At 43.5% G+C, this 14936-nt stretch overlaps 1 protein-coding gene across 2 annotated transcripts in view; it reads left to right on the top strand.

The window, feature by feature from the left end:
- LOC112259204 (phosphatidylinositol 4-phosphate 3-kinase C2 domain-containing subunit alpha) overlaps nt 1–13287 on the top strand; it is a 73215-nt gene extending 59928 nt beyond the window's left edge. For both annotated transcript variants that reach the window (XM_042330071.1, XM_042330115.1), the window contains exons 21-33: nt 1149–1241; nt 1897–2026; nt 2337–2473; nt 2949–3118; nt 4075–4231; nt 4921–5030; nt 9606–9813; nt 10051–10175; nt 10342–10459; nt 10586–10667; nt 10739–10848; nt 11114–11239; nt 11605–13287. In XM_042330071.1, the coding sequence (XP_042186005.1) occupies nt 1149–1241; nt 1897–2026; nt 2337–2473; nt 2949–3118; nt 4075–4231; nt 4921–5030; nt 9606–9813; nt 10051–10175; nt 10342–10459; nt 10586–10667; nt 10739–10848; nt 11114–11239; nt 11605–11787 (1749 nt within the window). In that variant the 3' untranslated portion in view covers nt 11788–13287. The remainder of the gene's footprint in view (nt 1–1148; nt 1242–1896; nt 2027–2336; nt 2474–2948; nt 3119–4074; nt 4232–4920; nt 5031–9605; nt 9814–10050; nt 10176–10341; nt 10460–10585; nt 10668–10738; nt 10849–11113; nt 11240–11604) is intronic.
- The last annotated feature ends 1649 nt before the right edge of the window (nt 13288–14936 follow it).

Genomic DNA, 14936 nt, shown 5'->3' with positions numbered 1-14936 from the left:
TCTCCTAACCTGCTACGTTAATTCTCCTAACCTGCTGTGTAAGTTCTCCTAACCTGCTACGTTAATTCTCCTAACCTGCTACGTTAATTCTCCTAACCTGCTGTGTAAGTTCTCCTAACCTGCTACAAAAAGTGAAATCTGACATTCATTTGAAAAAAAGCTGGATCCATTCTAGCCAGGACTGGCTGGTCCTTGTGTTCATAGACAACCATGTTTTGTTATTTGTTAGGCCTAATTAAAAGGTTCATGCTTAGGATGAATTAAATTAGATGCTAAATTACATAGAGATTCAACTAGAGAGGCCTAGATTGTATTTGTAAACAGCTGTGTTTTGTTATTTATTAATGAAAATGGTCATACAAATAGCCTATAAGACAGGTTGTTCTCAAATGATTTTATACACGTATATTTTGATGTTTTATTACTGGTGACTTGTTATTCTAGGCTAAATTATGTTTTATTTTTTAAATTATATTAATTTATGATTTATATGTTTTGCTTAGACATGGAGCGTCTCTAGACCATGTTAGTACTATCCAAGACAAGGCAATGTTTTGCTTAGGCTAATTTCTTTTCTGGTAAGACTAATTACAATCATGTAAATATAACTTTGAGCCCTGTGGGTAGCCGCCCTAATGTGTTTCGCACCCAATGCATATGGATGTTCGGTAAACCCTGACACATAATGTAGTCATCCTAGTGACTGGTGACGTCACCAAAACCTCTACCATCCAAACGCTGACTGGCATTTCATCTACAGGTCACTTCAGTTACCCCCACCACCTCTGTTGTAAGAGGCCGTTGACTAGAATACAATATCTGGGCGTGTGTGTGTGCTGTCCCCGATTGCTCCTCTTTTCCTGTCTGAGTGTTTTGCTCCATTCTCACGGCCACGTTTCTCACCGCTGGGCAAGTATGTTTGTATATGAGAGGTTGTGTATTTGTTGTTGGAGAATGTGTTATGCTCAGCGGTGTATCTGACCACAATCTCCTACCAGACAAGCCATGGCGATGCCCCCTCATTGAATAAAATCCACCTTTTGTCTCCCTAAAGCAGGCTAGTGCTCCCAGGGGCCAAGGAAGGCTTGTATAACTAACCACAGGGGCTCTCTCTTTGTGTGTGTGTTTGTGCACGTGTGTATGTACAGTCGTGCTCCTTTTTCAACTCCAACGCGGTGCCCTTGAAGCTGGCCCTGGTGAACTCTGACCCTCTGGGAGAGGAGATCAACGTCATGTTCAAGGTGGGTGGCTGGGACACGCTGGTCCTAGATCAGCATTCCTACTTTAAACACATTTGGGATATATTTAGAGTGCTGATCTAGGACCAGTTTTACCTTGTAAATAGCTGAACCTATATTAACACTAATATTCTGGCCACGTTTTGTGAATTGGGGTCCACACAGAAATAGCTATCAGATTAGATGACTAGATTCTGTTTCTATGGCGCCAGAGTCTCTGAAAAGATGCAAAGTTCCATAGACAAGCAGTTTATCACAAATGTAATACTAAGTAATCCATGAAATACCTTGACACGTTCTAGAACACATTCTCTGCATGACTTCACCATTCCTTCTGGAGTATTTGAAGCTTGAAGGAATGCAGGAATATATTCTAAAGAGTTCCCTTTGTGTTTTGATGATATAACAGCTTAATATCAATGCTGCATTGTCCATTATCTTCCCCATAGGGAAGAGATCAGTTACTGCACTCGTTTGCATTGTCTTTCATAGTTGAAACGGCACCACCTGGTGGCATAATATAACACCAGACCCTGACGATAGAATGTGTACAGGAGTCTTTGTTTGACCAGACTTGCAGACACACAATGAAACTCCTTAATGAGAATATTATAATACGTCTCTGTGGATGGTAACTAATGTGTGTGTGGTCTACTAGGTGGGAGAGGACCTGAGGCAGGACATGCTGGCTCTGCAGATGATCCGGGTCATGGACCGCATCTGGCTTCAGGAGGGACTGGACCTGCGCATCGTCAACTTCAAATGCATTTCCACTGGGAAAGACAACGGTACTACACACACAGGCTAGAACTCACACTCAAATCACCAGATAAATCATTCTGATATGAATGAAACTTACTGAAACCTGTTTGTCCTCATCACAACCTCTGTGGCTCTGATTCTACCATTCTGGCCATTATAAAACTAGCTCAAAGTGGATGCCACTGCACCGTCACAGCCATATTTCAATGGGTGATTGTTAGATGATTGCTGATGAACTTGGTTCTCTGTGTCATATTACATCCGGTTTACTAATTTATAAATGTGTACTCATGCCATGCATGCAGTTTTGACGTGGTTCTGTATGTGTGTTGCCAGGAATGGTGGAGCTGGTGCCGTCCTCCGACACCCTGAGGAAGATCCAGGCGGAGTATGGAGTGACAGGCTCCTTTAAGGACAAGCCCCTGGCGGAGTGGCTCCGCAAGTACAACCCCGCTGAGGACGAGTACGACAAGGTAACTGTCTGACCCCGAAACTTTACCCTCTGACCTTTGAACCCTAACACAGACTCTTACAGAGGGTGAGGTTGGGAAGATGAACAACTGATGATGACTTCTACGCTTTATTTCTTGTCTGTATTCAATATGCATATGTTACACACTGATTTGTCCTTGATATCAATGCATGATTCAGCTGAAAGTCCCAATTTACGTATGCAGATCTCTATTGAGCAATAGCTCAGAGTTCCGAGTTCCTTTTGGATTGAGGACAAGATACTGTAGGGCTTTTCACGCTGAGCTGAATGGCTCCAAGTCCAGCTGTTCTGAGCTGCCCTGTTTACACGTCCACCATAGTTGCTGGAACAGTGCTGAAGAGGGCAATGTGAACCAAAGAAATCCAATCCAGCACAGTTTGTTTTGGCTCGGCATGATAGTGTGAAAATGTTGTGTATCTGACGACGACTCTCTGCCCCTCTGTGTGTGTGTCCAGGCTTCGGAGAACTTCATCTACTCGTGTGCGGGCTGCTGCGTGGCCACCTACGTGCTGGGTATCTGCGACCGTCACAATGACAACATCATGCTGCGTTCCACCGGTCACATGTTCCACATCGACTTTGGCAAGTTTCTGGGCCACGCCCAGATGTTCGGCAGCTTCAAAAGGTAAGAATGTTACCTGCGGTGGTCTAAGCTGCTTCCTCCAGAACACACGTTGTAACAGTGTTAGCATGGGTAACCTGCTTCCTCCAGAACACACGTTGTAACAGTGTTAGCATGGGTAACCTGCTTCCTCCAGAACAGATGTAACAGTGTTAGCATGGGTAACCTGCTTCCTAACAGTGTTAGCATGGGTAACCTGCTTCCTCCAGAACACACGTTGTAACAGTGTTAGCATGGGTAACCTGCTTCCTCCAGAACACACGTTGTAACAGTGTTAGCATGGGTAACCTGCTTCCTGCAGAACACACGTTGTAACAGTGTTAGCATGGGTAACCTGCTTCCTCCAGATCACATGCAACAGTGCTAACAAATCTGACCCACTACTCTTCTAGCACACTCCCTCACTCCCTCCCCCCTAACTTTGACTATTTCTTCCTACTCCTTAGTAAAAGTCAATTGTGTGCTTAGTTAAAATACTAGAAGTAAAGGTTTATTGACAACAAGGACGTGTGCTCCGAAAACCATTTGCACTCCAGATGGGGCCTGAGTGTTCTTTCTCTGACTTAGACCTGGGAAACCAGAAAGTAGGTTGCATGTTGTTCTCAGCTGTCCATACAAAATTACATGTAGGCCCAGCTTGGTTCAAGATGGACTCTGCAGTGGGTGGAAACAGTGTCTGCCCCACCGCTGTTGTTTTAGTTTTGTTGACAAAGTGGAGGTGACGAGTGTCGTGGTATAACCATGTGCAGTAGATATTCTGCTATCACACGTCAAAGTCTGAGGGAAGAGAACTTAGTTTGTGGTTTGTAGTAACATTGTTGTAATATTGCAAGCAGACGTGGCAGTTTCACCATTAAGGATTCCAGCTTTAAACCAGACTGAACGCTATGCTCACCATTTAACCAGGTTACATGTGTCCCATGTTTTATTGAGTCTTTCTCTCCCTACCCTTCTCCCAGGGACCGTGCTCCATTCGTGCTTACCTCTGACATGGCCTATGTGATCAATGGGGGAGAGAGGCCCACCAGTCGCTTCCAGCTGTTTGTGGACCTGTGCTCCCAGGCCTACAACCTCATCCGCAAACACTCAGGCCTCATCCTCAACCTGCTCTCCCTGGTAATAACTAAAACTCTGCTGTCAAGTTCCAGTTCTATCCTGGTCCCAGATCAGCATGTACTGTATAGCCTACTCCTATGGTTGTTGTCATGCCAAACATTTCACGTGACAATGACCGAAGGAGTCGGAAATGGAACAAAACCAGATCTGGGACCAGACTAGTTAAGACCAAGTTCAAGTCGTATAACTACATTGGCCTTTTATAGGAATTTACCTGGCATTTCTTGAGTTTGCATGATAAATAATTCATGCCAATGATAAATAATTCACACCAATGGAGGCCAAGGTGCACAGGACAGCTGAAAGATAGATCAGTTGCAGGACCACTGACGGATGGATGGGTCACAAAGAGACTGCTTCATGAAATAAGTGTTTTTAAAAGTGTGATGCCAGCCTAGTAAATAACTGGTAATGATTACTCTCCTGTTGCCTGGGTAATTTTTTTTGTTTGGCCGTGGTGATGGCCCAAGGAATTCCTTGAGTGTTATCTTAGGGATTCAAATGCTCTACTCTAGCCTCGAATCAAACCTTGCTGGCTACAGTATTACCTTCCTCAAATCATTGGTTCTTATAGTCTTTTGTTACTAAATAATTTCATTGTACATTATAATGTATTGCATTTGCAATTATAAAACTGTTTTTTACTGTCTCAAAACAAATTCGTGTGTGTGTGTGTGTGTGATTGACAGATGACGTTGTCAGGCCTACCAGAGCTGACGGGAAATCAGGACCTGAAGTATGTATACGACGCTCTGCAGCCCCAGACCACCGACGCAGAGGCCACCATCTTCTTCACCAGGTACATAGAGACACATATTACCATATATTAACGATCAACTGCCCCTTATGAACCAACTTATCTGGTTTAAACAGCCTATGTGGCATCGATATAGTCAAAAACAGGGGTTGGAACTGGTACAAGGAACCAAACCGGAAAATAACGTAATATTTTGAGGAACAGAATCAAAACCGGGAATGACTGATCTATACTGTTTCGGAACAGAAGCATTATTTTAAAAGGATGGGAAACGGTCATTCATGTTATTTTACGTTCTGGGCATTTTTTTAGTCACACAAAAAATGCAACAAAATGCCTATGCAAAGACTTCAATCTGTCACTCAAACTTAATCCAGTGTCTGCCTGCCAGTTGAAAATCTTTGCCTCTGTGAGCTTCCTGCCCCTCCCCCTCTACTAGAATAATACTGACGTTACAAGTGTGACTCAGAAATTGTGGAGAGATATTCTTAATTAGAGAAGAATGGAGTCACTTTTTCAAAGCTAGTTAAGGTTACTAAAGTTCACATTTCACATTGGATTTATTAACTTCAAAAAGGTAAGATGTGTTTTTCTTTTATTATTCTGGTGCCGCTCTACAGAAAAGCTTGCTAGCTAGCTAGTTTTGGTCCAACAAAAACATTCAACGTTCCGCCATAGAAGCCGGTCCGCCGTAGGTATAATTCTGTGTCTTACTTTTGAACCAGTTCAGAACTTTATTTTGCTGTTATGAAGAGTGGAACAGAATGAAAAAAAGAGTGGTTCTGTTCAGAACTAAATGATTGGAAAATAATTTGGGTTCCAACCCCTGGTCAGAAACATTCATTCTAGTGTTAATAGGATTGTTTTGGTCATAAAGTCTCTTGCACAAAACACTTTTTTGTGTGACTGTGTCACAATTTACTGAGGTATTGGGTATGGGTTACGATCATGCCCACTTGCCCAGTAACAGCTGCATGTGCTCTATCCAATCATATAGCAGACAGAACCTCCTGAGAGTGAGACAGACCTGCCCATTACGCAGCCCCTCTGACTTGTTTACCTAAGACAACACGTCGCCAATGTCATGTTGAAATAACCCTTGGCCCTAAACCCTTCATGGGTTGGCCACTGGCTGATTGACTCTAGTGTCAATCACTTGAGAATTGAAACAATCAGAACACACCTAACTGCAACTTGTCAATATTCCAAAACCCATTTGCGAACATGTTGTTTTTCCCCCAACCTGATATGGAACACTGCCAGACAGACGCATACTCTGTTATTAATAGATGGTGAGAAAGTTGTAAAAAACAAAATGGCACTGAAGCACACGTCGCCACTCGCCAGGGACTTGATAAGCTGATTGTGGTCTGGCTGCTCAATGTGCTTCCTAGCTACTATTTGCTAGCTTCATTAACAGACACAGAGTTGGAACTTAGCTTGCCAGCCAGTGATTTTGGGCACTGACAAACATCATGTAGCTTGTGCTTTATTTACGATACTTTGACCGCTGATGAGGAAGTTGTAGACATGTTATTGTTCTCAGCAATCAGTCTTGAGCGTGCAGCCAGACTTTCCCGACTCGATTGACTATATGCAGTGCACCGTCTAGTTTTTCCTGCAAATGTTTTCACTTGAGAAATACTGCACCAAAAACATTAGTTAGATGCAAAATTGTGCGACTAAGACCTCTTCAAAAATGTCTACATGAATTACATTTTTTTTTTAGTTATCATAGCTTAATTCTAACTATTTTAAGTGACTATTTTCAGAACATTGCTACGGTGACTTAGGGTTGCTTATTCCCTCCTGATTCCGGGAATCCTCCAACCAGGATCTCGGGACAACCAGCGAATTTATTGAAAGGTCCAGGAATTTTGCAACAGTACTCAGGATGGACAAACAACAGTACCTCCCAGGGTACGAAGTGCAAACATAACACAACCTCAAGACAACTCGTTTGGCTTGAGTCATGGCCGCTAGCATTTCTTAATGAGCAGTCTTCAAAAGAAGGCCAAATAGGAAGCGCAATCTACCTTCAACATAATATATTATATTAGAGGCCACCATCTTCACCAGGTGCTGTCTGTCAAGTGTTTGTTTTCCCACAAACTCTCTGGTGATTATCTTGAAACAAGGTGCACTGCTCCACTTTGAGCCTCTGTAACAGACATTGTTCTGCCTTACAGTGCAAAATGCACCTTAACTCTTACTCTGTTTAGGAGCTTGAATTAGTTTCACTTGAAAAAAGCAATCAGTAGTCTCAAATAAAATATAACTTGGCTGAAATGGAATAGTGGGAAACTGTGTACTTTCCCCACAATGCCCAGCTGGTGGCAGCATAACAATGATGTATATAAACCCTGGACTGCAACCAATCGTCATTAACACAATGGAAGGGTCAAATTCTTTATCTAAATGTTGAAAGTGTGTGGGCGATGGATAGAAACATTATGGTGCGTTTTGACACCATGTGGCAGAGAGTAATGTGGGCTTTGGAGAAGGGTTGTGAGAGAGAGAGCACTATTTACCTGATTTGTTTAATATTAATAGTTAACATACTTAACAAATTGTAAAGACGTATCTTTAGTGCCAATGCTGTGCTTCTGAGAGAGGATGGTTCTTCTCTTCCACGTTCACTCCCCACAGCTGGTCTTGTAGTCAAGGACATGAGATAGAGATAAGCTTGAGGAACAGATAGACCTGTATTGTTTCAAGGTCTCTGCTTCTGAGTAACCTGATCACACGGCAAATGACAAAGAGCCTCTGAGAAGTGACCACAGTCCTTCAGCCCATCCTTTTAATTTACTATCTTCCAAGGGCACAGCTGTGGGGAGATGGAAGAGAACGAAGGCTAGCTTGGAGAAGGGAGTAAACGGAACTGCCCTTATCACTTGTTTGTCCACTATGACCCGATACACCTGGCCACAAGAAGAAAACAAGGAAGCTTCTGATGCCTTGATTTGCTGGGGAGGGGTGGAACCAACCAAGACTAAGCAGTTCTTGAGTTTCTATATAAACCACTTGCGTCTCTGTATTATTCAAGCACTCAATCCACCTTGTGTGTGTTGTATTGACCTGCTCATTGACCTGCACACCCTCATTAATAAGTGAGTAAAGATTTAGCTTAAGTGTAAACTTGTGTGATAAGTTTCTCTCCTCATTTGATAATACAGAAATAACCACCACAGGGTCTGGGCAGGTGTGATGTAGTTCATGTTTGTGTGATGTCTTTGTATGTTCTGTTTTGTTAAATGGTTTTATAAAATAATAATGTAATGATACCTGGATTGCTGATACTATGTATTGGCTAATGAGAGGCTTTGAAGCCAGTAAAGCTGTCCCCCATAGGAATGAATTGAATTCTATAGTATTTAATTTAAATGTTTCAAGGACAAAATGACGTGTATATAAATACCTTTTTGTTGTAGTGAGGACAGTAACATTTAGTACTTTCTAAAAATGGTTACTTTAACCCTTGGCCTTTTCATGGTTGCGCCCCCTCAGAAATCTAACATAATAATAAAATCCCCATACAAATCTGTCTGTTTAAGCTAGAGAGATGTTTTTATTTTATTTGCATGGGCTGTGTATCAATCCACCAATATCACCCTTCCGCATCTGCGGTGAAAAGTGGCAGAGCTAGAGCGGTGTTTGTCAGATCATGAGACATCCTGATATTCAGTCTCTCACGAAAATGTCTGCAGCGTCCGTCTGCAGCTTCCGTCAAACTATCATCTTTTGAAAGCTGAGACTTACAAACACAATGGTGTTCTCCGTTTTGCTCTAGGACACTCACTAGACTCGTCTGACTTCTGTCTGATCGGTTTGGGCTACACACTAATATGACACCTCTGTGGAAAGCTGAGACTCTCTGACATGATGGGACGCCCACAAGACCCACCTGAATATCCCCAGTGCCAGTTTTAAAAAATGAATGGAAGTGTATATATGGAGAAAGTTTAGTACCTAAAATAAGGGATAAGTAATGTTTTTCCTGATCTTTTTTATATATCTCAGATTGTTCTGAAGTGTCTGTCCTAACTTCCTTTAGATTTTTTGGGGGACTGTTGCTCCATGTAGGGAATCTGTTATTCAATGTGTTTCCATAGCAGGAATCTGTTATTCAATGTGTTTCTATAGCAGGAATCTGTTATTCAATGTGTTTCTATAGCAGGAATCTGTTATTCAATGTTTCATCCAGAAAATGTTTTATATATTTTTTGATTTCTTAAGAATAAACGTGGCAAAAACACATGTAGACAAATGTATTTTTATAGCTTCCCAAATAGTTTTTTACAATGGTGGTGGAGTACCAAGATGGATTTACAGTGGCTTAAAAACAGCACCCCCTGTTAGTAATCTAGTGTGTGTGTGTGTGTGTGTGTGTGTGTGTGTGTGTGTGTGTGTGTGTGTGTGTATATATATATATACACACATAACATTATGTACGCCTTAGACCTCCCAGTTACTAGCCTAAAACATTGATGTGAAATGCTGCTATTAGCCATGTTATCTACCATTTACCTCCTGTCTCTCTTCTTCCTCTGTGTAATAGATTAATTCAACAACATACTCCCTTTTGTCTGAAGTTTAACCTTCTTTCCCTCCCTCCAGGTTGATCGAATCCAGCCTGGGCAGCGTGGCCACCAAGTTCAACTTCTTCATCCACAACCTGGCCCAGCTGCGCTTCTCTGGCCTACCGTCCAACGACGAGCCCATCCTGTCCTTCTCCCCCAAGACCTACACGCTGAAGCAGGAGGGGCGCATCCGCGATGCCTCCATCTTCTCCTTCCAGAAGAGATACAACCCCGACAAGCACTACGTGAGTCTCCAACCAGAGACGTACATATATTCATGTCTACTGATGTGTTTTCATACACCATGGTCTCACTGTTCCTTCACTGACAGGGCCTAGCTTTCCTATAGGATGCCAGAAGAACACATATCTGGCATACACAGTTCTTTGTGTAAATCAAACTATATAGAGAAGTCATAACATTGATGGAATTCTGACTAAGATGAGCTCAAATTCCTCCTCTTCCTCCTCCCCCTCCTGTAGACGTACGTGGTGAGGCTCCTACGCGAGGGGCAGAGCGAGGCCCAGTTTCTCTTCCGCACCTTCGATGAGTTCCAGGAGCTCCACAACAAGCTGTGCATCCTCTTCCCTCTGTGGAAGCTGCCAGGGTACACACAGACACACACAGACAGACACACGTGTGGAGAAGGTTGAAAGTCTGCCTTATTGGACCTTAGAAAGCCAAAGTCGGAGATACACCAAAGGGAGCTCCCACTTGTACCACAGATGCACCCTTCTTGTTAGTGCACTAATCTTTCCCCATCCCCTCCCTAGGTTCCCTAATAGGATGGTGCTGGGCCGTACCCACATCAAGGACGTGGCGGCCAAGAGGAAGATTGAGCTCAACGGTTATGTTCAAAACCTGTTGAGGAGTTCCACAGAGGTCACACAGGTGATTTACACAAACACACCCACCCACCTTACCATCGACCCACCTAACCACCACATCCATCTATCCATCCACACAAGTAAAAAGCCCAACGCACTCAATTGTCACTGATCATTTTCTCTCTATCAGTGTGATCTTATCTACACATTCTTCCATCCGATCGCGAGAGACGACAAGACGGAAGGATTGGAGACGACGGCCAGAGCACCAGGTAAACCTGAGCCCACTCTATGTATGACCATTGTCGCCACTGCAGTTTTTAAAGAGTGATTTGTTCTGCAGATAAGCCCCCGTTGAGTCCCAGCTCCGGCAGAGTGGAGGGGGAGGTGAAGCTGTCCGTGTCCTACAGGAACAGCACACTCTTTATCATGGTCATGCACATCCGGGACCTGGTGAGTACAGTGGCTCACAGGGCCCAATCCTAACTAGCGCACCACTCAACTTTTAGCATTTTTATAATGAATTTATACTGTTTATCCTCAGCCTTCCAGATGGGGCTAAGGCAGCGTGGTGGTTCATTTACCATTAAACATATCTCAAGGGACATTTATTTGCCCCTGATGGGATGAATAAAGTTGTATTGGATTGAATTACGAACGTGAATCCTCAGTTTGGCCTTAGCTAATGCTCCACTAACTAACATCCGCCTGCTCATAGGTATCTGAGGAGGGGACAGACCCTAACCCCTATGTGAAAACCTACTTGCTCCCAGACCCCCACAAAACCTCCAAGCGCAAAACAAAGACATCCAGGAAGACCAGGAATCCCACTTTCAACGAAATGGTGAGTGAAATCGGTGTAGCATGTTGGTCATTTCTATTAGGGCCCTGTAGCAAATTGTCATAGTTAACGACTTTGTGTCACTTTGTTTTTTAAAATTTGACCTTTTATTTAACTAGGCAAGTCAGTTAAGAACAAATTCTTATTTTCAATGACTGCCTAGGAACAGTGGGTTAACTGCCTGTTCAGGGGCAGAACGACAGATTTGTACCTTGTTAGCTCGGGGATTTGAACTTGCAACCTTCCGGTTACTAGTCCAACGCTCAAACCACTAGGCTACCCTGCCACTGTTCTCCTGATCTGCTTGTGTGACTGATCTAACTTATACAAACTGCTGCTAACTAGTCTGACTACCTCCACCTCCTCAGCTGGTGTACAGTGGCTACAGCAAGGAGACCCTGGGGCTGCGGGAGCTACAACTGAGCGTGCTCAGTGCCGAGTCGCTGAGAGAGAACTGCTACCTAGGCGGCGTCACGCTCACACTCAAAGACTTCGACCTCAGTAAGGAGACGATCAAGTGGTACAAGCTGACTGCCGTGCCCTACTTCTAGATGACTCCACCTGAGAAAAACGCTGCTTATCAAGAAAACTCGAGATGCAGCGGAACACCCCAGTGTGGTGCCTCAAATCCTCCCCCTTCCTCCTCAAGACCCTGTCCAGAAACCACCCTTTACCCCTTTAGGACCTGTCCAGAAACAACCCCTAGCCCCTTTAGGACCTGTCCAGAAACAACCCCTAGCCCCTTTAGGACCTGTCCAGAAACCACCCCTTACCCCTTTAGGCCCTGTCCAGAAACCACCCCTTACCCCTTTAGGCCCTGTCCAGAAACCACCCCTAGCCCCTTTAGGCCCTGTCCAGAAACCACCCCTTTAGGCCCTGTCCAGAAACCACCCCTAGCCCCTTAACCCTTTTGTTAGATCTCAAAGCATGATAAGCAATATGGTTGTAGCACCGACCTTTCAGGTCTACACAAGTGCCTAGATAGATGGGGGGCTAGGGGTTTATTCTGGGTAGGGCCATTCTCTCTCCCTCACTAATCAAGGTTTTTTCTCCTTGTTTGCTACAATCTCCACTTATTTAGTTTGTCCTAAACTATAACACGAGAGCTGTAATGTTTTGTACATTTTGACATTCGAGGACCAAAACATCTTACCTTCAGAAGAGTATATATAGATTGACACTTTTTAATTTTTTTTATAGTGGCTCATTTTTACAAAAAAATAATAATTCTACGTAAACAAATAGGAAGCGTCTGGTTTCCTGCTAAACTAGCTGAGAACGTCTGGGAATGTGCCCATCACAAACCAGACTCCAGGAAAGAGTGTTCTTGTGTTTCCCAATCACATGCCAAAAGAACTGATGATGGCAAACCACTCTCCCAAAGGGGAACCGATCATGGTGCCTTGTTTGTGTTCACAATCTCTTGTACACTCCACTTTAGCCTTATTGCAATGTATTTTATTTTAAAAAATGTGATATTCCAATTGAAAACAATACATCTATTCTGTCAAATAATGTCAACAGTTCTCAGTGTGAGCAGAGTTGTGGACAAGCATCAGAAGGTGTTGGAACGGTCACCTCCCACTTGTATGCACACTACCATATATTTAATATGGTAAAAACTTGACTTTTCACAGCACACTTTTGGGGAAGACAAGTTGCCTCAACGCTGATCCAATGCCAGTTTGATATTTCACCTCTTATTGGTTTTAAGGGTAGAATTTAGAGTGGGGTAAGCTGATTGTAAACTTGTGCTCAAGAGGTAACTGGACAAAAAAAGGGAAAGCCATCCAGGTCAGGAGATACACTGCTTCCTCTGAGCTGCTTACAAACCTAAAGATGAAATAATGAATTCATCCAGGAGGGGTTTTCAAGAGAATGTCAACAAAGACAATTATGATGAGCGACTTGATCTCCTATTTTAATGACTGTATGAGTTTCTATTAACATGGCCAGTTATTTATTCTTAATTGGTTACCTTAACCCGAATGAATCGGTGTGTACTGTAATCCCTCTTTCCTAAAGCAAATTAAATGTTTTTTGAACAAAGATTGTGACATTGTTTTTTTATGATTTATTTTGGATAAGGGCCAATATAATCTGTGATATTGATTCTCATTGAGAGAAAGGTCTATATTTCCATAGCCCATTCAATCGGATGTCCCGTTTTTCAGGGGAAATTTAAAAAGTCTGCGACTTCTACTTTTAGATGTTAGCAAGGCGACACTCCATTTTAACTCCTCCACATTCAGTTTTTCACAATTCCTGAAATGTAATCCAAGTAAGGTCAGTTAGGATCACCACTTTATTTTAAGAATGTGAAATGTCAGAATAATAGTAGAGTGATTTATTTCAGCTTTTATTTCTTTCATCACATTCCCAGTGGGTCAGAAGTTTACATACACTCAATTAGTATTTGGTAGTATTGACTTTTAAATTGTTCAACTTGGGTCAAATGTTTCGGGTAGCCTTCTACAAGCTTCCCACAAAAAATTGGGTAAATTTTGGCCAATTCCTCCTGACAGAGCTGGTGTAACGGAGTCAGGTTTGTAGGCCTCCTTGCTCACACACGCTTTTTCAGTTCTGCCTACAAATTTCCTATAGGATTGAGGTCAGGGCTTTGATGTCCACTCCAATACCTTGACTTTGTTGTCCTTAAGCCATTTTGCCACAACTTTGGAAGTGTGCTTGGGGTCATTGTCCATTTAGAAGACCCATTTGCGACCAAGCTTTAACTTCCTGACTGATGTCTTGAGGTGTTTAAATATATCCACAAAATTTTCCAACCTCATGATGCCATCTATTTTGTGAAGTGCACCAGTCCCTCCTGCAGCAAAGCACCCCCACAACATGATGCTGCCACCCCCGTGCTTCGCGGTTGGGATGGTGTTATTCGGCTAGCAAGCCTCCCCCTTTTACCTCCAAACAACGATTATTGTTTCATCAGACCAGAGGACATTTCTCCAAAAAGTACGATCTTTGTCCCCATGTGAAGTTGCAAACCGTAGTCTGGCTTTTTTATGGCAGTTTTGGAGCAGTGGCTTTTTCTGTGTTGAGTAGGCTTTTAGGGCAATATAGGACTTATTGGGTTGGCGCCCCCCCTTGGGTTGTGCCATGGCGGAGATCTTTGTGGGCTATACTCGGCCCTGTCTCAGGATGGTAAGTTGGTGGTTGAAGATATCCCTCTAGTGGTGTGGGGGCTGTGCTTTGGCAAAGTGGGTGGGGTTATATCCTTCCTGTTTGGCCCTGTCCGGGGGTGTCCTCGGATGGGTCCACAGTGTCTCCTGATCCCTCCTGTCTCAGCCTCCAGTATTTATGCTGTAGTAGTTTGTGTCGGGGGCTAGGGTCAGTTTGTTATATCTGGAGTACTTCTCCTGTCCTATTCGGTGTCCTGTGTGTATCTAAGTGTGCGTTCTCTAATTCTCTCCTTCTCTCTCTCGGAGGACCTGAGCCCTAGGACCATGCCCCAGGATTACCTGACATGATGACTCCTTGCTGTCCCCAGCCCACCTGGCCGTGCTGCTGCTCCAGTTTCAACTGTTCTGCCTTCTTATTATTCGAACATGCTGATCATTTATGAACATTTGAACATCTTGGCCATGTTCTGTTATAATCTCCACCCGGCACAGCCAGAAGAGGACTGGCCACCCCACATATGCTCTCTCTAATTCTCTCTTTTTTCTCTCTCTCGGAGGACCTG

Source organism: Oncorhynchus tshawytscha, linkage group LG01, assembly GCF_018296145.1.
Source record: "Oncorhynchus tshawytscha isolate Ot180627B linkage group LG01, Otsh_v2.0, whole genome shotgun sequence".
Classification (NCBI taxonomy): Eukaryota; Metazoa; Chordata; class Actinopteri; order Salmoniformes; family Salmonidae; genus Oncorhynchus; species Oncorhynchus tshawytscha.
This window is presented reverse-complemented; position numbering and strand designations above follow the sequence as displayed.